The sequence below is a fragment of the Chiloscyllium plagiosum genome, chromosome 25, assembly GCF_004010195.1.
Source record: "Chiloscyllium plagiosum isolate BGI_BamShark_2017 chromosome 25, ASM401019v2, whole genome shotgun sequence".
Classification (NCBI taxonomy): Eukaryota; Metazoa; Chordata; class Chondrichthyes; order Orectolobiformes; family Hemiscylliidae; genus Chiloscyllium; species Chiloscyllium plagiosum.
In genome coordinates, this window is record NC_057734.1 from 37,973,849 (window position 1) to 37,996,057 (window position 22,209).

The window sequence follows — 22,209 nt, forward strand, 5'->3', positions numbered from 1 at the left end:
GAAGAGGGTTATCTCAGATTACAACAGGATCTGGACCAGATGGGCCAATGGGCTGAGAAGTGGCAGATGGAGTTTAATTCAGATAAATGCGAGTTGTTTCATTTTGGGAAAGCAAATCTTAGCAGGACTTATACACTTAATGGTGAGGTCCTAGGCAGTGTTGCTGAACAAGAGGCCTTGGAGTGCAGGTTCTTAGCTCCTTGAAAGTGGATTCGCAGGTAGATAGGATAGTGAAGAAGGTGTTTGGTATGCTTTCCTTTATTGGTTAGACTATTGAGTACAGGAGTTGGGAGCTCATGTTGCGGCTGTACAGGACATTGGTTTCATGCAGAGGGTGATACGTGTATGGAATGAGCTGCCAGAGGATGTGTGGAGGCTGGTACAATTGCAACATTTAAGAAGCATTTGAATGGGTATATAAATAGGAGGAGTTTAGAGGGATATGGGCCGGGTGCTGGCAGGTGGGACTAGATTGGGTTGGGATATCTGGTCGGCATGTACGGGTTGAACCGAAGGGTCTGTTGCCATGCTGTACATCTCTATGACTCTATTAAAGCACGCTTACAGCCTTTGGATTTTAAACATGGCATTACTCCTTTCCTGATGTGGTATCATAGGCAATGTATGATGGAAGACGCTGGATTTTCATCTCTGTTGTATCTGTAAATCCGACTCAGACCAATAATGGCTGTAAGGGTCTCAGTGCATTTACATGCACAGACCCATTGATGATAATATCAATTGGAAAGGGCACTGAGTGTTTACTGTGGAAAATGGAAATGTCACGCAGATGTGATCAGCAGGCTGCTCAGAAGTGGGGGGTGAAGCAACCTACTGCCAATGTAGAAAGAACTTCCATCTGTAATAAATGACAGCAACAAACCATTTTTTAAAATCACATATTTAACACCTTAAAGCATCCAAGGTCCTTTGAAGGACCATTATAAAACAAAATATGACACTATGTAAAGAGATTGTGTCAAATTACCAAAAGCGTAGGCAAAAACTTGGTGTAAAGGAGTGTGTTAAAGGAACAATACAAGGTAGAGACTGTAAAGATGTAAGGAGAGTATTCCTAAACTTTGGCCTGGGCAACTAAATGCCACCAAAGCTGGAACAATTAAATGTGGGAAAGTGTAGGAGTTCAGAATTAAAGGAGACAGAAATCTCAGAGGATAGTGAATTAGAGGAGGTTACAGAGGAGGGTTCTGAACTAGAGACAAGGAGTTTAAACAAATGAAAGCAGGATGTTATAATGTTTGTGACTGTTAATGTTCGAACAGTTTTGTATTCATGCTTGCCAGGTTTAGTTCCCTAATACCTACATCTTTCATCTCAATCAAAATAAGCTTACAAGCACTGCTTACAAGAACATAAGAATCTCAGAAAAGAGAGCAATTGTACGTCTATCAAGTCTACTTCTGTGATTAACAAGACCATGGCTGATTTTCCAGCTCAACTTCACAATCCTCTTGTCCCTTAAATCCCTGAGCAACTAAAAATATATAGGGCGATCGCACCATGGTCGCAGAATCGTTTTGATTAGATTAGGTTTCTTACAGTATGGAAACAAGCCCTTTGGCCCAACCAGTTCACACCGACCCTCCGAAGAGTAACCCACCCAGACCCATTCCCCCTGACTATTGCACCTAACACTACGGGCAATTTAGCATGGCCAATTCACCTGACCTGCACATCTTTGGACTGTGGGAGGAAACCAGAGAACCCAGAGGAAACTCACGCAGACACGGGGAGAATGTGCAAACTCCACACACACAGTCGCCTGAGGTGGGAATTGAACCCTGGCCCCTGGCGCTGTGAGGCAGCAGTGCTAACCACTGAGCCACCATTTTCCACGGTTTTAGTTACCTGTGGTTTACTGCGACCCAAACATATTATAAGGATCCTTCCGGAACCAGAGACCGAGGGCTGCCAGGAAGGTAAATTTCCCATTTAAATGAATGGGTTTGCTCGTATCCACGGTATCAGGTTTCTGCAGTAGGTCGTGGAATGTTTCCCTATACACTGTCTAGACTTTTCTCTTGAATGTATTCAATGACTGAGGCATTCATAGCTGTCTTAGGTAGAGAATTTCAAAGATTTAAAACGCTTTGAGTGAGGAAATTTCTCCCCATCTCAGTGCCAAATGGCTGACCCATTGCCCTGAGACTGTGACTCTGAATTCTAGGTACTTAAACCAGGGGAAGCATTTTCCCTGTCAAGTCCCTAAAGAAGTTGAAATGTTTTAATTGCATCAATCAGCATTGTGCCTGTCCTCAGAACACTAGTCACTGACCCCCTTGGTATAAACTAATTCTAACATCCCTGTCCTTTCTGAAGTCCTTAAACATGTTCTCAACTCCTGATCTTTCTCAGAAATCCATGTTTTGTTTTGCTCTGCTCTTGCCACATTGTTGAAGCTGCTGTTATAAAATTACATCTAACATCCCATGTGACTGTGACATGGTCTCATTTTTTTATAAACCTCAGGGAATATAGATCCCATCTATCAATCTTTTCTGTTCTGCCAATCCACTGATCCCAAGAATCAATCCAGGGCGGCATGGTGGCTCAATGGTTAGCACTGCTGCCTCATAGCGCTGGAGACCTGGGTTCAATTCCTGTCTCAGGCAACTGTCTGTGTGGAGTTTGCACATTCTCCCTGTGTCTGCGTGGGTTTCCTCCCAAAGTCCAAAAATGTGCATGTTAGGTGAATTGGCCATGCTAAATTGCCCGCAGTGTTAGGTGTAGGGGAATGAGTCTGGGTGGGTTGCTCTTCAGAGGGTCAGTGTGGACTTGAGGGGCCAAAGGGCCTGTTCCCACACTGTATGTAATCTAATCTTTAAAAAAACCTTCTCATTAGATGCCCTTTAGCATAGCCTTCATTAAGGAAGGAAGCCAAAAATGCAGATTATGGTCATGCCAATGCCCTGTATAATTGTAGTCAGCCTATTATTTTATACTTCAATCCCTTTGTACCAAAAATGAACATTCTATTGGGTTTCTTAGTTGCTTGCTGTACGTGCATTTTAATTTTCTAACTCTTGTCTGAAAATATCCTTGTCCCTCAGCGTATAGAACTTGCCAGTCTCTCACTATTCAAAAAATATTTCTTTGTTTTTGTGTTTTTTTTTTACCAAAGCAGATGACTTCATAATCTGCCATATCATATTGCTGCTGCAATGTTTATGTTTACTCATACAGTCTCTGTCCACCACTTGAAAGCATCTCTGTAACCAACCAACTGCTTACTTTCTCACCTCACTTTGTGTCTTCAGCAAACGTGGATATGCTGCATTCTGTTCAATGATAAATAGCTTGGGCAAAAGTAGAATTCCAAATGGCATCCTATTTGTTACAGTCTAGCGAACCAAATATATCCCATTTATTGCTACTCACTGTTTCCTGTCCCTTTACTAGTCCTCTTTCTATCTCAATATACTATCCCCTTGAACCCTAATGTTATGCAATAAGCTACCTTTTGTCCTGAAAGGGATTGTCATGTACCAGAACCACAGGTAGAGCTAACAATAAGATTAGAAACAAAAAAAACTGCAGATGCTGGAATCCAAGGTAGTCAAGCAGGAGGCTAGAAGAACACAGCAAGCCAGGCAGCATCAGGAGGGGTAGAAGTCAACATTTCAAGTGTAACCCTTCTTCTGGACTGGAGGTGGGTGTAAGGGGAGCTGCAGATAAAGGGGGTAGGGGGGTAGGGTGGTGAAATGGGGATAGGTGGAGACAGGTAGAGGGTACACCCTGGTAGGTCGATAGAAGGGATGAATCCAGTCGGTGGCTGAGAGGAATGAAAGGAAGGGGGGGGGGCTGGGAAGGGAGTCGGGGATGGGAAGGGAGGTTACTTGAATTTGGAGAACTCAATGTTGAGTGCTCTGGGCTGTAGGCTGCCCAGGTGGAAGATGAGAAGGTGTTCCTCCAATTTGAGGTTTGATTCGTTGAGGCAATGGAGGAGGCCAAGGATGGTCATGTTGGAAAAGGAGTGAGAAGGAGCATTGAAACAGGTGGTGGTGACTGGGAAGTCCGGTTGGCGCCTGCGGGCCCGGCTGAGTTGCTTGGTGAACCATTCCCTTAGTTTACGTTTGGCCTCCCGATGAACAATAAGATTAGCCAAGGTGATTCTTAGTTTATGAGGAAGTTTATGAAAAATATTTTAATTAACTTACAATAAATAATGATGAGTATGCTTAAATATGTTTATATTATAAATGTTTCTCTCCCCTTAATTATTTCTGGGTGGTCTTCCGGCACAGTGGATAATAATCCTGTTTCTGAGTCAGAAAAGCTCTGGGTTTAAGTTCCAACCCAAGATTTAATGACCAAGGAAAGCAGCTGAACTGGTTGCATAACAACCTGTAAATATTTCTAACATGCACTAATGGAAGATGATCAGAATTGGTGAAGTTAGAATCCTTACATTGTGGAAACAGGCCATTGGGCCCAACAAATCCACACCAAATCTCAAAAGAGCATCCCACCCAGACTCATCCCTCTACCCTATTACTGCATTTTGCACAGCTAAGCTACACAACGCTGGTCAATTTAGCATGGTCAATCCACCTCACCTGCACATCTTTGTGACTCTGGGAGAAAACTGGAGCACCCAGAGAAAACCCATGCAGACATGGGGAGAATGTGCAAACTCCGAGGCTGGAATCAAACTCAGGTCCCTGGCGCTATGAGGTAGCAGTGCTAACCACTGAGCCACTGTGCCAACCATTGGCCAGCCATGTGTGGAATGAAATTGAAGCCTTTAACACGATTATCCAAAATCGTAAGTTGCAACATGCACGTAAATGTATAACAGATATGGAGGATTCGGGAAAAACTTAACTGCTCTGGCAATATCTGTGGTGAGAGAAAAGTAGTTAATGTTTCAAGTCCATTGCTCAGTTCTTTGAGTATAGGAATTGGGAAGTCAAATTGAGGGTGCACAGAACATTGGTGAGGCCTCTTCTAGAAAACTGTGTCCAGTTCTGGTCTCCCTGTTATAGGAAGGATGTTATTAAGCTGAAAAGGGTTCAGAAGAAATTTACCAGGGTGTTGCTAGGTGTGAAAGGTTTGAGTTATAAAGGAAGGCTGTGACGTTTTTCACTGGAGCATAGGAGGTTCAGAGATGATCTTATACAGGTTTATAAAATCATGATGGGTATAGACAAAGTTGATGGTAGGTGTTTTTCCCCCCAGGGTACAGGAATTCAAGACTAGAGGGTTAATTTTTAAGGTGAGAAGAGAGAGAATTTTAAAAAGACATGAAGGGTAAATGCTTTGCACTGGGGGTGTTTATGTGTGACATGAACTTCCTGAGGAAGTGGTGGATGCAGGCACAGATACACCTTTTAAACAACACTTAGTTAAGTACAAGAATAGGAAAGGTTTGGAAGGTATAGCCAGGAACATGCAGGTGGGACTAGCTTAGTTTGGGATTATCTTTGGCATGGACTGGTTGGACCGAAGGGTCTGCTTCACTGCTGTATGACTCTATGAACCTACTCCAGTTCTGCTGGAGTCATTCTGGCTTGTTAGGTTGATTGAGCAGTCTGTGTGAATCAAGTTAGTGCCAATGGTACAAGGATCGATTCCACTCCTGGCTAGGATGGATCTGTAACCTGCCTCCCTGGCCTAGCCATAGGTCAGACCTGAATTCGGGCAAAGAACTGAAAATGAAAGGTTTATTATTTCTCCTTGTAGCAAATATTAAAATCTAAAGAATTATTGGAAGTTGTTATAATTGTTTACAACATAACTATTCTAACCTCCATTGCAGTATTTCCCTTCAAGGTAATAAATGTGGGAGATCTATCTATTTTAAATTTTTTATTAAAAATGGATATAACCAATTTATCTTCATGTAGCCACATACCTGAGTTGGGTATTGCAGATAGCTCAGTTGCCTGGACAGCGAGTGTTTGATATGGATGTGTACCAACAGTGTGGGTTCAATTCCCATACTAGTTGTGGTTCCCATGAAGGACTCTCCTTGCCTGAGGTATGGTGACCTCAGGATAACCACCATGAGTCATCTCTCTCTAATGAGAGAGCAGTCCTTTGGTCTGGTGGGATCATGGTGACTTCACTATTGTCAGTGTGATTGAAAATCCAGTCACCTACTTAGGTAAAACTTTGCAAACATCAACCTAAATCAAGGTTGCCATTCTATTCTCAACATTCCCTACTTAATGCATTGTGGATCAGAAACTCCAATCAATTTTCTTGATAGTATCATTGATTATTAGTGCTCAAGTACCAGCCCAGTGCTCTGGTACCAGCTCAGTCTCCTCGAAGGGATCCACATTGTTTTTTTCATTTAAGGCCAACAGTGAGCGATGGCCAACTTGTGCTTGAGAATTCCAAGATTGTCCACATTAGTTCCCAGCAGAACAGCTGAGAAGAGGGACATTATTTATTGCAGTTGTTGCTTCCCCAGCAAAAGGCAGCTGAATGAAACAGCGATCATGTTGCATAGGGCTGGACAGGATTAGAAATCAGATGCAGTCAGTATCCTCTTATACTTCTTGTCAAACCCCAAGGTCTGGACATCTGCAGCCCTTTCATACATATTTCATGACAGCATTTGATGTGAAGTGGCCATGACATGCAAACCAGATCATTGCAGGAATTAACCGACACTAATGATTTCAAATGACCTATGTGTCAGAAGTGAAACATGCTTCAATGCAGAGGTTATAACTATGATGGCCTTGATTGACAGGCTGTGTAATGGGGAAATAAATAACATCTGGAAATCTTGGCAATTTCCAGGAGTGTAAAACAAAAGCAGGGAAGCATTCATTTGCATGAACCTTAAATAACACTGGATACATCCGGAATATTTTACATTAACTGAGATTTAGGCAGATGGTGTGCACTCGCATTCAAATAATCAACCTTCAAAATGGAATCCCCAGTTCGTTTTTGTCACCCTACGTAGCTCAAGTTTTGCAAAGTGATGTGACCCCTCTAACTTAGGGTTTGAGGTCTTCATGGAGCAGTCACTTCTGAATGCCTTTCTTCCCACTGTCTGAAAATTAGACCCTCCATTCAAACCACAAGCAGTGAAATCTTGCTATTAATGCTCAGCAACATGGTCTAAGGTTCCAGAACTATCTGTGATTTGAGCTCACATAACAGCAATCAAGGAATGGTGCTAGATACAACAGGAGAAAAGTCAGTTCTTAGTCAGATGTTAGACAGAGTGCTTCACTTGGGCAGGAATCAACTCAGGCAAGGAGCATGTTAATATACAATTACATCATCTGCAGCAAAGTTATTAACACATGATTGGAGGAATTTTTGCTTCAAGAGATTTTCATTTTGCTTAGGCTAGTTGTTGGCTGTATTGTGAAATCTTACACCAACAGTATAGAACGGCAACATTTTCCAGTGTAATTGCAGGTCCCAAACTGCATCTTTCAATTATATTTTATATGACATAAATAACACCATCAAGATTTAGTATTTTTAATAACATTTTTGCTGTGCTATGTCACAACTTATATATAAACGTTCGAACAGTAAATAGTGCTGGTCACCAAGTCCAATAACATAAATACCCACCAAAGACTTAGCTGTTATCAACATTTTTGTAGAAATATAGAAACAATCATATAAAACATAGGTCCAATACTCCATTTTTTACAGTAATGGACAGAAAGCACTATTTCAACTCTGTTTAACAAATTCTCTGTTATTTCTGTACATTGACAAACAATACCATATCATATAGAATGGATGGAATATGATGCCTTTGTCACATTCCCAAATGCTGGCCCATTGCCCACATAACCAAGGGAGTAGGTGACAGAAGAAAATTTTTCCCATGTTAATATAGATTAGACCAGAAGGAGGGTACTTATTTGGGTCTCTGTGTTCACTCACTATTCCAGACAGAAAGTGCTTAGTACTCTGGTCAACACAATGAATTATCAGTGCAATGGACCTGAACAGAATAAGAGAGACTGTTTGCCTCAATTATATAGTCCAATATGGCATTAAATCATGTGGACCTGTAAGATTCTAGGTTCTCCTTAGTGTGTGATGTGTAACAATGGATATTCCAATTAGATGATGTGCTACCCAGGACAGGAAGCAAGAGTTTCAGCCAATATTTCTGTTCATGGTCACTCTCCAGTAGCTTGAAGTAGAGATGTTAGTGTGAGCACAGATGACCCTCAGATCAGAATAATCTTGAGCCTGACTCTGATACAACTATGGGAAAGAGACTTGTTGCCACTCAGTATATACTCATACACCAAGAACTTCCACCCATATAAGGGGTTGAAAGTGGCTGCAGATCAATATCACAACAGAGAGCATATTCTCCTTTGCAGGTTAAGTGTTTACCAGATCGTATTTCCATAAACAATACTGATTAAAAGTGTTAATGACCACTTTATGTTATAAGAAAACAGGGATAGTTCATGAATTAGGCTGCCATTCACTCACTCCTCTCTGTTAAAACCAGCTTTGCTTTGCTCCTCATTCTACCCTAATTTGGTTCCAATCTTGATTTAGTTTTCAGACAATGAGTGTGTGTCACTGTCAATCAGCCTATTGAGTTCGGTATTGGTGTTAAGAAAATGTAGCTACCTGTAAAGTAAAAGTAATTGTGCTTAAAGAGCATTCCATATAAGATGTGGTGAACAGTACTTAAACAATCATTGTGCTTTCCTCATGTTGCACGCCAATCTAGAAATTTTGTTTACATTTTCTTTCTAATACTGCACTCGAAATGAATAAGGGAAAGGTGGGTATTATCACTAAATTTACCATAAAGGCATACAGGAATAGACAATGTAATTTTAAAGATGTTGTTTAAAAGCAAGTTGGAAGTACATTGCAGTATGAATATGTGTGAGAGATTGGGTGATATAAATTATGATGTGGATCCCAGTCAAGTTGACAAAAATGACACCATATCATATTCTGTACCAGCCAAGTTTCTATACTTTGTTAAATATCAGTAAGCAAACACTTTAGGAGTTGTAGTTCATTTATATGTTTGATTTGTACCAACCGGCACATTATACAAGAAGAAAAAAGCAGTATTTTTGTTCAATTAGGGCCTTATATTTAATTCAAATTATACATTTAACAAAAACTGCAGGTTTATTTGAAATAGAGTATACATCACCCATTGCCAGCGATGTGTCATCCTGTGTACTTAGTGCACATACACAATGCAAGTTAGACATTAAAGAGATGATTGGTTTTAACAGTTCTAATTCTTAACCACTAACTTTGTTTCTTCTGGGCTCCTGCTCAGATAATAAGTTTTAACAAGAGTAGGAATCAGGGAACTGAACTGGTAATTTGATATGAGTGGGGAATCATTCACTTTATCAATTCGGTCTTCCACTACATTAAACAAGGCAAGTTTTCAATTTCCCTCTTTCTTATCACATCTCTTAATATTTTAACTTCCAAAGTAAGTGCATGTAAAAACCGGTTACAACAGCCCAAAGAGCCTGTACCAACATTAATTGATTATTAAAAGAAATAGTCTTAATCAGGTTTACCTGTTGTCATTGGGCATTGTTTCTGCCTCAAGAATTAATCAAGAAAATAAATTCCTGTTACTTACAACTTTCTGTGTAAAAGAATTTCACCCATTCTCTATTCTAAATCTTTTATATTTTACTTTGTGCTGATGGCCTCTAATCCTAAATTGTTTAACCATTAAAACAGTTGACTTCATTCTAAGCTTTTTTTCAGACTTTGAGTTAATTTTTATCATATCTGTGTTATCATTATGAAGAAACAGAGCCAACTCTTTAAACCTTTCTTGTTTTGCAACATCTTAATTGATTCTGGGTATATGACTTTCTGCATCATCACTGTTTGAACAAATATTCCCTGAATTTGGCCTAAATGTGTTTGATTTTATTGCTTCTAAGACCATGTTCAGTTTCTCTGGACTCTAACGCTGACACAGAACCTTGCCCCACATTATTTTAAATACATGAGTGAAATTAACTTTGCCTACACATTTCCAGGAAACATAACCCACTCAACTTTACCCTGCCTCTCCTCAAAGCAAAATTCCGGTGGCAACTCCCCTCTCCAGGCTTTTCAGTGTTTGGAAGACTCAACAAAGATACTAATCCAATTTTCTTTCCTCTAAATTAAAATAAATCCAGATCTACCAGTCTGTCTTCATAGCTTATGTCATAGAACCAACCTTTTGATTTTTTCTAAACTTTGTGCAATGCTTCAGTCGCACTTTGAAGAAGAAAATGTGCATATTTCAGGTTTACTCACATTAGCAATTTAATCAAAGTTATAATACTGAGTATTTATAGCAATTTCTGGGGTTTTTTAAGAGTTGCAATCAATTAACCTCAAAGCAACCCAGTACCTAGCCTGAAAGATAACAATGTCAGTGATGTGTCAATGAAAAAGCACAATAAAAAAACTTTTTACTTGTTTTCACCCTTACTTCAGCATTGTGCCTGATTTTTCGGAACAGTCATAGACACCACGCTCAAGGAATGTGATCCTAAAAATGCAATCATTGATAGATTTTGGGTTTTTTTTAGGCAGCGTTTAATAATGTTCCTGAAGGATATGCATCAGACTGGACAGGACAGTAAATTTCCTTTCCAAAAGGCATTACTGAAAACCCCCAGTTTGGTTTTTAATGGCCTGGTCACTTTTACTGTCATCATGTTTTCATTTCCAGATTTTTAAAAATCTGAATTTAAAATTCTCAAACTTCCATAGTGGGATTTGAACTTCTGCATTTGGATTACAAATCTGGTAAAGCAATCACTTCACTACCATTGCCTTATAACGTAGATCTTTGTGATTTGTCTTCTGAAAACCGAGATAAATTATAGAACTCAGATCATCAACTAATTGAGTTATCTCAGCAAATTGATTTCAGAGACATTAGATAATGGTCTTAAATCAATGTTGACTCCTGTTTATGAACCCTGTGCTCTCTGGATGAACTTTGACAGCATCTCTTAATCATTTTCTCTGGAATCTATAATTCCTGTTCCCGGCTCCTTTTTTAATATTCAAGCAGCATTTTCTGTTACCCAGACCTGTAATGCTCTGGATACTGTTCCTCCTGCCAGAGAAAAAAAAAACAAGGTTAAATACATGTTTAGCTAACAGGAACATAGTTTAGCAACAGGGCAAGGGAGTTAGCCAATCAGACCTCCAGATCACCCCACCATTCATTATGGTCATGGCTCAACTTTTACATCAATTCCATCTGACCATCCTATGTCATAGTCCTTGATTCCTTTTAGGGTGCAAAAACATATCTATCAGTATCTGTCTTCAGCTTTACTCTGATAATGAGCTTCCATATATCCCTCAGGTTGAAAATGGCAAAGATTCACAAACACCTAGAATAAAACATTCAGCTTATCTTTAAAGAGCCAACTTCTTATCTTGAGATTGTGACCTTTAGATCTGAACTTTCCTTCCATGGGAAACAGCCTCTCAATATCTACCCTATCAAGGCCACTAAGAATTTTATATATTTCAAGTAAACTGTCAGTCATTCTTCTAAACTCTTAGAACATGAGTCCATTTTACTTTATCTCATTGCTGTTCATTGATTCTTTTATTTCCTTTATCATTTAAATAGTCTAAACCTGAATCTTCCCCTAGTTCTGAAAGCTTCAGTTTAAGCTGAATAGCATTTATTTACTAAATTATTTCCTGTTTGGAAATTTGTTTTGAGCAGAAAAAATCTGCTCAAAAATACAAAATTTGCACTTTCAGAGATTTAATTGCCATCAGTAGCATACTGGCTGACATGTGAAAATTACGTGGGTTACAAAGGGATTAATGACTCTTTAAATATCACATTAAAACACTTTCTTGTGTGAACTTTTTCATGAATGGGCTATAGAAAGAGAGAATATCCCTGAACATCTTTTGAAGCAATATTGTTGCGTGTGATCTTAGCCTTCATTACATTATCAAATTGAACTGTAAAATGGATAACGTTTACACACCTCCAGATTATGAATCATTTTGGTTGATATCAAAATACTAAATCAAGCTTGCTTCCATTCCCTTCAGCCCATGTTATGAGAAGAAGGAAGTATTGACAACATCTATAAAATCGTGTCATTAGCACAGGACAGAGAGAGTTCCATAACTACAGCTCCTAAAATGGTGTGTGACTCACATATATTCTGCATAAGATGTACATCAATTAATCTCTGAGTTGGAAAAGAAACATTCTTGATAAAAATAATTTGAGTTCATAAGAAGGCTAAATTTATAGCAGTAGAAATGAAACTGGCAACATATTAAGTCCCTCCTGAGATCTGACAACAACAGTGACTGAATTGTTAAAATCTGCTTTTTTTTTAATAACAAGGCTGCAGTAATTCCACACAAAACTTAACTGGGTTGCTCAGTCACCAAAATCAACCTGTTAACTGTTTCTACTTAAGCTTATGGAAATGTACTTGACAAATGACGTTGTTAATCTAGTTCTCAAACCTCGCTGGGGGATCACAGGAGCCTGTGAACAGCTGCAAGAGCAAATATGTTCCTTTGAAATCTGTTGCTTGAAAACTCCACTATTCATTGCTAACATTTTAACAACAAGTCAATTGGAAATTGTGAAATATGGCTGACAAACCTAATTTAGATTTTTTTAAGTTAATATTCCCACAATTGAAATGGATATAGAGCAACGAGAACAATCAATAATGAGAAAAAAAATTGGAGGGATTTGGATAGGGTTTTGTGTCTTTTTTTCTTGTCATTTGAGACTCTAATGATGCACTTATGTTGCCCGCTCTTCCCTTTTTCTTACACCTTACCTACTTAAGGAGGAATTCTTGATTGGTAAGTCGATGCTACCCGCAGACTAGGGATTTAATATAGGTCGCTGGAGAGAATAGATTTCTTCTGCAGGAAACACAACAAAGCTGTACCTTTCAGAGGGGCTTTTTAGTTAAAGTGATGGACTATTTATTTTGCGACTTTATTTTGTACATAATTCTCATTTTGTGATGTTTGTTCATTGTCCTTTCTAATGCCACGCTTACTGGGGCCTATTGATTTCCTCTTTTTAATGCAGTATGTCGTCCTGTACGCACATCCTATTTTCCTTATTTCACATAATACTTCTTTTTCCTTATTTATTTATTTTTCTTTTTATTTAAAAAAATGCTTATTTCTTTTCTTCTCTTCTACAGTTCTTCTTTTGTTATTACATCATTCGCATGCTTTTTTTAAAAAAACAAATTGAGAAAAAAATGCATGATGTCTAAATCTACGAGTTTTCATGTTGGAAAGATTTTTTTCTGTGTTTGGGGGTTAGGTGCCTTTTAACAGTAGACAGTGCATCATTCAGGTTTAAAGGCTGTCCCAGTGTGGATATGCAATGTAACAGCGGCAATGTTTCTGTTTGCAGATATGCAAGTCAGGGTCTTCTGGGCATGCTCTTGAGAAGGAAGAATGCAACAAGCTTGACAGTGCCCCGAGCCAGAACGGCGACTCCCAAGATTATGACTCGGGCAATGACACAGCTTCACCCCCCTCGACTAAAGCCGCCTCTTCAGGATCACAAATGGAGGAAGAGAAAGGGCAGCCTCTTGACCGCAGTGCAGAGTTAGAGCGCCAGACAATTTCCCCGGGCAAGCTGAAGTTTAGTGACGTGGAGCCTAGTTCAGATTCTGGCAATTCAGTGGCAAGCTGCTCATCTCCGTGCAACCCTGTGCCCACGTCCCCAAGTGCATCACCAGGTTGTCAGTTGCCCAAGCAGGACAGGAGGTAAACCTTCTCCCACGTGAAAATGTTCTGCAAAAAATGAGGCTGTCTTAAAGGGCCTTCAGCAGTCACTAGACAGCGTTGCCAATGACTGGAATCTGAAGGCATACTGACTCCTTTGTCATGTTAGAGAGCTGTTAGCCTAACATCATGAAAGAAAATGCAGCTGTTCATGTAAGAGAAAGGGCAATTATGGACAAAGCCAGAATGTCATCTCTCCTCTGACCATAGTCTTAAAGTAGATGGTTGATGTTTCATGAGTTCTTAAGTGACTATCTGTAATGGCTTAATGTGTCATAGAGTCAAAGAGCTGTATTGCATGGAAACAGACCCTTCAGCCCAACTTTTCCATGCCGACCAGATATCCTAAATTGATCTAGTCCGTTTGTAAGAATTTGGCCCATAGCCTCTAAACCCTTCCTATTCATATACCCAGCCTTTTAAATATTATATTTGTACCAGTCTCTATCACTTCCACCGGTAGCTCATTCCCTACACACAACACCCTCTGCGTGAAAAAGTTGCCCCTTAGGTGCCTTTTAAATCTTTCCCCTCTCACCTTAAACCTTTGCCCTCTAATTTTGGACTCTTCTACCCTGGGGAAAACACCTTGGCTATTGACTCTATCCATGCTCCTCGTGGTTTTATAAACTCCTATAAGGTCATCCCTCAGCATCTGACACTCCAGAGAAAACAGCCCCAGTCTATTCAGCCTCTCCCTACAGCTCCAGCCCTTCAACCTGGCAACATCCTTGCAAATCTTTTCTGAACCCTTTAATTGTTTACAAAATGAGAATCATCACTGTTGGGATGTTACTTTTCCAATGGTGCTTAAAGTGGTGAATTTATCTTTGATACCTCAAACTAATGTAATTCATTTTCCTTTAATAGATTTGATTAAGGAATTGAGTGTTTTTTTTTGCAGATGATTTCTTAGTGAAACCAAGTAATGAGTCAGATTGCACAATGGCATTAAACTGGTCTGTAAAAGAAGTGAACATGTTGGCATAAATTACCTTTTCCCCTCTCCATCCTTTCTCCTGTTTTAATGTCACATGATTTTGCTATCAGTTGTGGGGGGCAATAAATGACACCGTGATCAAACATGTTGCCAGTTAAGTTTATACCAGCTTCTTTCCCCTTTATTACAGAGAATTACCTTCACCACATGTGTGGCCAGTAGTCACTGAGAGCAAGAGAAGCCCTTCCCTTTCGCCTGAAGGACACCGTTCTAGAAGTGACTCCCGCAGCACCAGAGGGCGAGACAGGAGCTCCGCCAGTTCCAGCCGTTCTTCCCGTTCCCACTCCCTTGAGTACAAGTCAACCACAAAATACTCAAGAAGCAGATCACATTCTTCTGCGAAAAGGTTTGTCCAAGTATCTGGTGAGAGAAATGAAATGATGAGAACTCCCTAAGGGCTTAAATTGAGAAAGGTGTGGAACTGAGCCTTAAAGAGCAACAAAGTCCAAAATTCAATCCCAGTCTATGGTAAGAAGACAGCTTTAATATAGTTTGGAGCACTCTTGCCTCTGAATCAGAGGGACAAGTTGGACTTCCCACTCTTGGACACTATTATCAAGGTTGACACTCCCAGTTGTTATTTAGCAAATACAGATCCCTGAAACCAAATAATAGCTTCTTCATTTGCTGAGATTAATGCGATTTGTCCCCCACTTAGTCTACAGAGGGGACAATCCTCGGTAAATGCAACATTGTTTCTGTCTCTCCACAAGTGGATAAGGAGTTTGCCCGAAGGTGGAACGTAGCTGTGCAGAGACCATTGTTGTCCTGAACCTGTTTATCAAACTCGGAGAAAGTGAGTTCTCAGATGCTGGAGATCAGTGTCAAAAACTGTGGTGCTGGAAAAGCACAGCCGATCAGGCAGCACCGAGGAGCAGGTGAGTCAATGTTTCGAGCATAAACTCTTCATCCGGAATTTGATGTTTCAAACATTAGCTCTTCATTAGGAGCGTCACATTTTTGATGAAGAACTTACGCTTGAAACATCAACTCTCCTGCTCCTTGGATGCTGCCTGACCAGCTGTGCTTTTCCAGCACTACACTGTTTGACCCAATTTAACAAAGAACAGTTGCACTGTGGTAGTGCAAAAACTGCCATTCAGTCGATGAGATTTAGCACAGGAAGCTTGTTAGTGACTTCCTGTGTTTTCCATTCTATGATCCAAAGAATGACTGCTTGTAGATCATAGTCAGGGAAATTACTCATCACGGGGCACCAAGACAAGAGAAGAATTCAGTGGGTCATCGTGAAATGGCACGTGATGTGCTGCAGGAATTAATTCAACTGTCTTATGGGTTTCCATCATTTGGCGAAATGATATTTGCATGGGCACGAAGCCGGGGAGTCAGTGCTGAGCAGAGGATTCTAGTTGTGGTGCACATTGTTGCAATCAATTAAATATCAACAAGATCTGTGAATGATGACTTATCCAGACAGGTAACAAGTAACAGGATGTGCTTCCCTGTCTGAGATGCAGCAGAAGTTAATGTTAAATTACAAACCCACCTGAACATAAATATTTTCATCATACTATTAGATGAACAGGTGAGATCCCAGTGTCCTATCTTCCACTTGCCTGTCAACCTCCAAATAAATCTTAATTTAATTTCCCAATTAGTGCACCGTAAAGGAAATCTGTTATTGTGCAACATCCCAGTCAAAATTGCTTTTGAAACAAAATCTTAGCATTATCAGATTCTGGTCTATAAGTTGAATGGGAAAGAAAACATAAAATCTTGAAAGGCCTCTTACAGATAAGATGGTATTCCGTAAAAGTCAGAGGATACTCCAATTATCAATCTTTGTCTTGCTACTGGGGAATGATTGATGATGAAGTGATAAGGACAGAGACCTTTAGTCACAGAGTACCCAATAACTCCACAGTACACCACAAAGCAGTTTGTATACCATGAGCCCATTTGAAACATGGTTAATGTGAACACTTCACGAGAATGTGGTTTAATAGTTGAGCCTCTGAATTGTATAAAACCATTATAGCAAGTAGTTTGCAATTCCAGGGATTTTCTTTCTTCTCAAGCAGCATGCTGTAATTATTTGAGGGATAACAAACCATGCCTTATGTTGAAGTTTCTGCCGTGGAGCAGGGTGAGGGGTTAGCCCCCAAGTGTAACTCAGTCTGAACAGGGATCAAGCTCTGCACTATTGGTGTAATTCTGAACCACATGTTAGCGAAGTGCTTAATTGGGTTGCCTTTAGCTTTGGTTGCTAAAAGTGAGTAATAGCTCACTGCTAATCTACATTTTTAATGCAACCATTTTACTCCTGGAGGACAGTGGTCTGAAAGGTGTGACTTCAGAATCACTCTCTCTGCTATTAGTTTCTTCCAGTTGCTGTTTCAAATTGAATCAATGCTGTGCAGCCATAATTTACAATGCTTAAAGTGATAGAATTTGGCTTCTGGCATTTAGATTTAACTGAGAATCCAACTGTTTGCCACCCTTGAGTTAAATCATTGATATTAAAGAGTGCTTCCCATCAATATAAAACCACCTTCAATATTAGAAATGTGAACAACCCCTGACACTCTATTCATCTTTTATTCTGGAAGTCTAGAACAAGTCCATAACATAAAAGAAGGAGTGTCGACAATTTCAGTAGCAAAGATTTATATATTTTAACAAACTTTAACAAATTTAACAAACAATATTGCAATTTAAAAAGCCCTCTAGTACTTGAATACTGCAAAACAAATTCATTTGACCAATTAAATTTTCAAGCTGGGTTGTTGCAATACTTTTCCTACTCAAAGACTGACAATGTTACAGTGAGATATAAAGACAAATGTATGAAGAATCAAAAGTCATTGTTTTGTGATTGACCAGGTCTTCTTCACGGTCTCTGAGCTATTCGCCAAAGTCTAGGAGGAGAAGCCCAGGAAGCAGGAGTTCCCGATCACGACGCAGTCCCAGTTATTCAAGATACAGCCCACAGAGGTAATGACTTTAAGGAACTGTTTTACAGCTCTAAGTTTCCAGTGCATAGCTTTGCACAGCAAGTGAATACAGCAGGAATCCAGGTTAGGGGACATTTCACCGGGTTTTTAGACTTGATGTATTCAATGAGTGGAAAATTGATCCGTCCACTGATCATTTCTCCACAATCCTGATATTGAGTTGAACGATTCTTTTAGGCATCTGTCTTCCCAAATCCCACTTTCGGCCAATAAGAGTGAAGAAACTGAGGATCTTTATGATTTCACAGGTTAAGCAGAGGTGCTAATTGGGGGTGTACCAGAAGTTCACCTAGCACAAGGTAAATGCAAGCCATTATAATATCAATGCTGGTAAATTACTCATTTGTTTATGAAAGGACATGGCAGATTAGTATTGCCAAATTTTTCATTAGTTTATATATAATTTCCAATCAAATTAAGTAATTAATCAAATTCCAAATAAAATCTCTACTCTCCGTAGCTCATTTGGAAGACAATAGGTCATCTCTATCCAGCATTATTGAGTAAATCTTACTCCTCAGTAGGTTCCTGTGCTCTCTTGAACATTCTTGCTTCTGTGTCAGCTGCAATATTTTCAAACTTTCAAGGGTTCTTAGGTAGCCACAAAATTGATGAACAGCTATCATCTTTGTTGGATATCATTTAATCTCCTTGTGCATAATTATGTTCCATGTCTTGACTACAGTTTGATTTGAGACTGTAGAATCATATTCACACTGTGGGATATGTACATTGGTTATTGTGTGTCTGTTATCTCTGTCCATGATTGTCATCTATTTATATTCGGCATTGAAGTTAATAGCAATTGACTGAGGCTAGGCTGTATGAAACATTATCTTTTATTAAACATTATATTTTAATGACAAGCAAGACATTGCATGAGACTTTCACATAAAACTATCACCCAGCAATTCTGCTTTCAATTATTGATATATTTAAAATTCCCCTTTACATAATAATCATACCTCAGCTCCATTCACACCTCTATTCTCTGATTCTACCCAATGCATTGTCTTACATCTCCCCCAAGTCTCTGCCTTTATCTCTTGGTCACTGAGACGGCCATTGTGGTGGTTTCCCTAGTCTACCTGATCTTCTCTTCCTCCTACAAGTAAGTTGAGAACCACCCAAAGCCTCCAGGTTTTATGTTCACCTCTGCAGTGTAGAATATGAATCACCGGATAATGTCAGTTTGCTAATCAGGCCATCTTCCAGGTTTCCTGAGTGACTGGTGCATCCTGTTGAAGATGACTTTCAACTGTGTTTTTCTTTGTATTCCATTTTCAGTCTCTAGGAGGTAAGATCATGAAGATGTTGATTCTGATCATGCATCCGCACTGACTCCTCTTCCTGGTGTTCTGCTGGATTGTGTATTCCATGGCATTGATTATAATTTCTTGATTGATTAACACCATACTCTTCCTCATTTCCTCTTACTCTTTCTAAATTGGCTGCTGTGAGATTTGTTGTATTTGTGTGCCCTGGAGCAACAAGTTAAGTCCATAGTTGCCTTCCTTTCAAAATTTACTTGGAGCCTGACCATTCTGGCATGGGATAGAATATTAACAGTGCTAAGTTAATGTCATCATTCACCTTCAATAGGCCTTTACTATCCCTACTCCTGTTTCAACATCAGCATTAGCTTGCAAGAACTTATAGAATCCTACAGTATGGAAGCAGATCATTTGTCCCATCGAGTTCATACCAACCGTCCAAAGAGCATCTTACCCAGACCCACCCCTCTACCATATCCCTGTAACACTGCATTTCCCATGGTTAATCCACCTAACCAGCATATCCCCAGAAACTATGGGCAATTTAGCATGGCCAATCCACAACTTTGGGCTGTGGGAAGAAACTGGAGCACTCGGAGCAAACCTTCGCAGACACAGGGAGAATGTGCAAACTCCACACAGACAGTTGCCCTCGGGTGATCCCTGGCACTGTGAGGCAGCAGTGCTAGCCATTGAGCCACCACAGCGACTTGGGTGAGCAAGATGTATGGGCAAATCCTCAGGACTCTGAGTAACCTGAAGTATTCATTAGTAAATTGTGAGCCATTTGCTGGAAAGGCTAGGTCTGGAATTCCACACGTAGCAAAACTTTTCATCAGAAATCTAATGACAACTTCAGAGGTTGGACCATGTTTCATCCTATCAGTCTGGAACAGTAGTCAACCACAATCAGAAATGTGTTTCCTCTGAGCTTGGTGAGGTCCTTTCCAAGATCTTCTCACAATCTGCAAGGATGTGAAGTCAACATCAGTAGTTCACTTTGCTTCTGCCTATGAATGGCAAACATAAATAGGTTTAGACAGTGGATTTGGATCAGCACAGGCTTGGAGAGTTGAAGGGCCTGTTCCTGGGCTGTAAATTTTCTTTGTTTTTTGTTCTTCTATAAAGCAGCTTAATAATTTCTTCTGATGATGTTGAGATCCTTGGCCACCACAGTAAATTTTGCACTCTGCCACAGCTTTTCATAATACTCAATTGACCTCAGTGTAACCTTTGAAGTATATCAAATCCAGGACACAAGGGATGGCAAATCCCTCATCATAAATCAACAATTCATCCACAACATTAATTGCCTTCATTGTTCAAAGTATTGTTTTAGAATAGGATTATGTGGAACATATTCTGGCCATCCTTTGAGACAATGCTCACAGACTTCAGCACATTCTATGAATGATGTTTGTTCCTTTAAATTGCACTTGATCTTTATGATCGCTGGTAGATATGTAGTCATTATTGAATTATAGGTCTCCACATCTTTGACAAAAGCTATGTCCATTTGTTGAGGCTTTCACTACAGGAATGCTTGACAATGCTTCTGCTGTAATCTGTTTTTTTTTCTCTTACAATACTTACTCAGTTTGTTGCATCAAACCTTCTCAATCTTAAGCTAAGTGTCTGCACATATCATGGCCTCTTTGCTAACTCTTTAGTGTTTAATAAAATAAACAAATGTTTGTGGTCTGTCTGAATAGTGAACTTAAGACCTAACTCATAGTCTGCAAATTGCTCTCAAGCCAAAGAAGCACCCAATGCCTCCTATTCAATTACAGCATGTCTTAGGTGGGTTAGGTGCATTTTCCACCAATATTCATTTCCCACCTCTCTGAATCTGGAAACATACTGCCCAATCATGCATCAGTGCAGCATCAGGAAGTGAAGAAGTCAACGTTTTGAGTGAAGAACTGAAGATTAAAGAAGGGCTTCACCTGAAACGTTGACTTCTCCACCTCCTGTTGCTGCCTGGCTTGCTGTGTTCTTCCAGCCTACCTTGGATCCCAGCATCTGCAATTTTATTTTTGTCTCCAATTATGCATCTGTGGCAGTAGCTGTTGGAAATTAAATTCAAATGTCAACTAGTCTTAATACTGTTGATTGTAAAGCAATCATTGTAAACATTGATCACTGTGAAGACCTATGTGGCTTACTAACATCTTTTAGGGGGTGAAATCTGGCCTTTATATGTGGAATTCGCCAGATCCAAGAAATGCTATTGATTTTTAACTACCTTCAGAAATGGTTTAGCAAACCACCCAATTCAAGGACAATTAGGATGGGCAACATGCTGACATTGCCAATGACACTCACATCCCATGGAGAAAAAAAAAGAAAAATTGAACAATTGCAAGCAGTCCTGGATCAGAATTAGCCAATATGCCTGGTGAAACAAGCAACTCTTTTTATTCATTTCAATGAGATTATTTTTTGGTTCTCTTCCCAATAACAGGCTTGGTCTTGTCTTAGCTATTGGAATTAGTTCACTGAAGTGTGCCAACCTATTTATGAACATTTTATTTTGCTCAAAAACTGCATGAATCCATGTAAGATTCTGTCAATCCGTTTTTTAGATTAGAATCAGTCTGAACATTGGGGCACAGACAGCCTCACACAGGGCACCTCACACCTTTAATGCATTATCTGGGCCGACATGATACCAATTGTTAAAGCTCACTTGAGAATATAAGTTTAAAAAAGTTCTGCAATTTACATGTGAAAGAATTGAAACCAATATGTTCATTCTAAAAGATGAGAGACTTAACAAACAATCCAGGTCTTTTTCAATATATAATTTCAGTTATATCACACTGTAAACTTTTTGCTATAAATTATGATCTTATACTTCACAACAACCTGATGAAGGAGCAGTGCTCCGAAAGCTAGTGCTTCCAACTAAACCTGTTGGACTATAGCTGAAAAATGTGTTGCTGGAAAAGTGCAGCAGGTCAGGCAGCATCCAAGTAGCAGGAGAATCGACGTTTCGGGCATAAGCCCTTCTTCAGGAATGAGGAGGGTGTGCCAAGCAGGCTAAGATAAAAGGTAGGGAGGAGGGACTTGAGGGAGGGGCAATGGGAATGCGATAGGTGGAAGGAGATTAAGGTGAGGGTGATAGGTCGGAGAGGGGTGGGGGTGGAGAAGTCAGGAAGAAGATTGCAGGTCAAGA

At 39.8% G+C, this 22,209-nt stretch overlaps 1 protein-coding gene across 2 annotated transcripts in view; it reads left to right on the forward strand.

The window, feature by feature from the left end:
• srrm4 (serine/arginine repetitive matrix 4) overlaps positions 1–22,209 on the forward strand; it is a 388,479-nt gene that overhangs the window by 354,080 nt on the left and 12,190 nt on the right. The window contains exons 9-12 of one of the 2 annotated variants that reach the window (XM_043715885.1): positions 8,753–8,758; positions 13,406–13,764; positions 14,913–15,128; positions 17,627–17,737. In XM_043715885.1, the coding sequence (XP_043571820.1) occupies positions 8,753–8,758; positions 13,406–13,764; positions 14,913–15,128; positions 17,627–17,737 (692 nt within the window). The remainder of the gene's footprint in view (positions 1–8,752; positions 8,759–13,405; positions 13,765–14,912; positions 15,129–17,626; positions 17,738–22,209) is intronic. The other variant, XM_043715886.1, reaches the window with a different exon arrangement.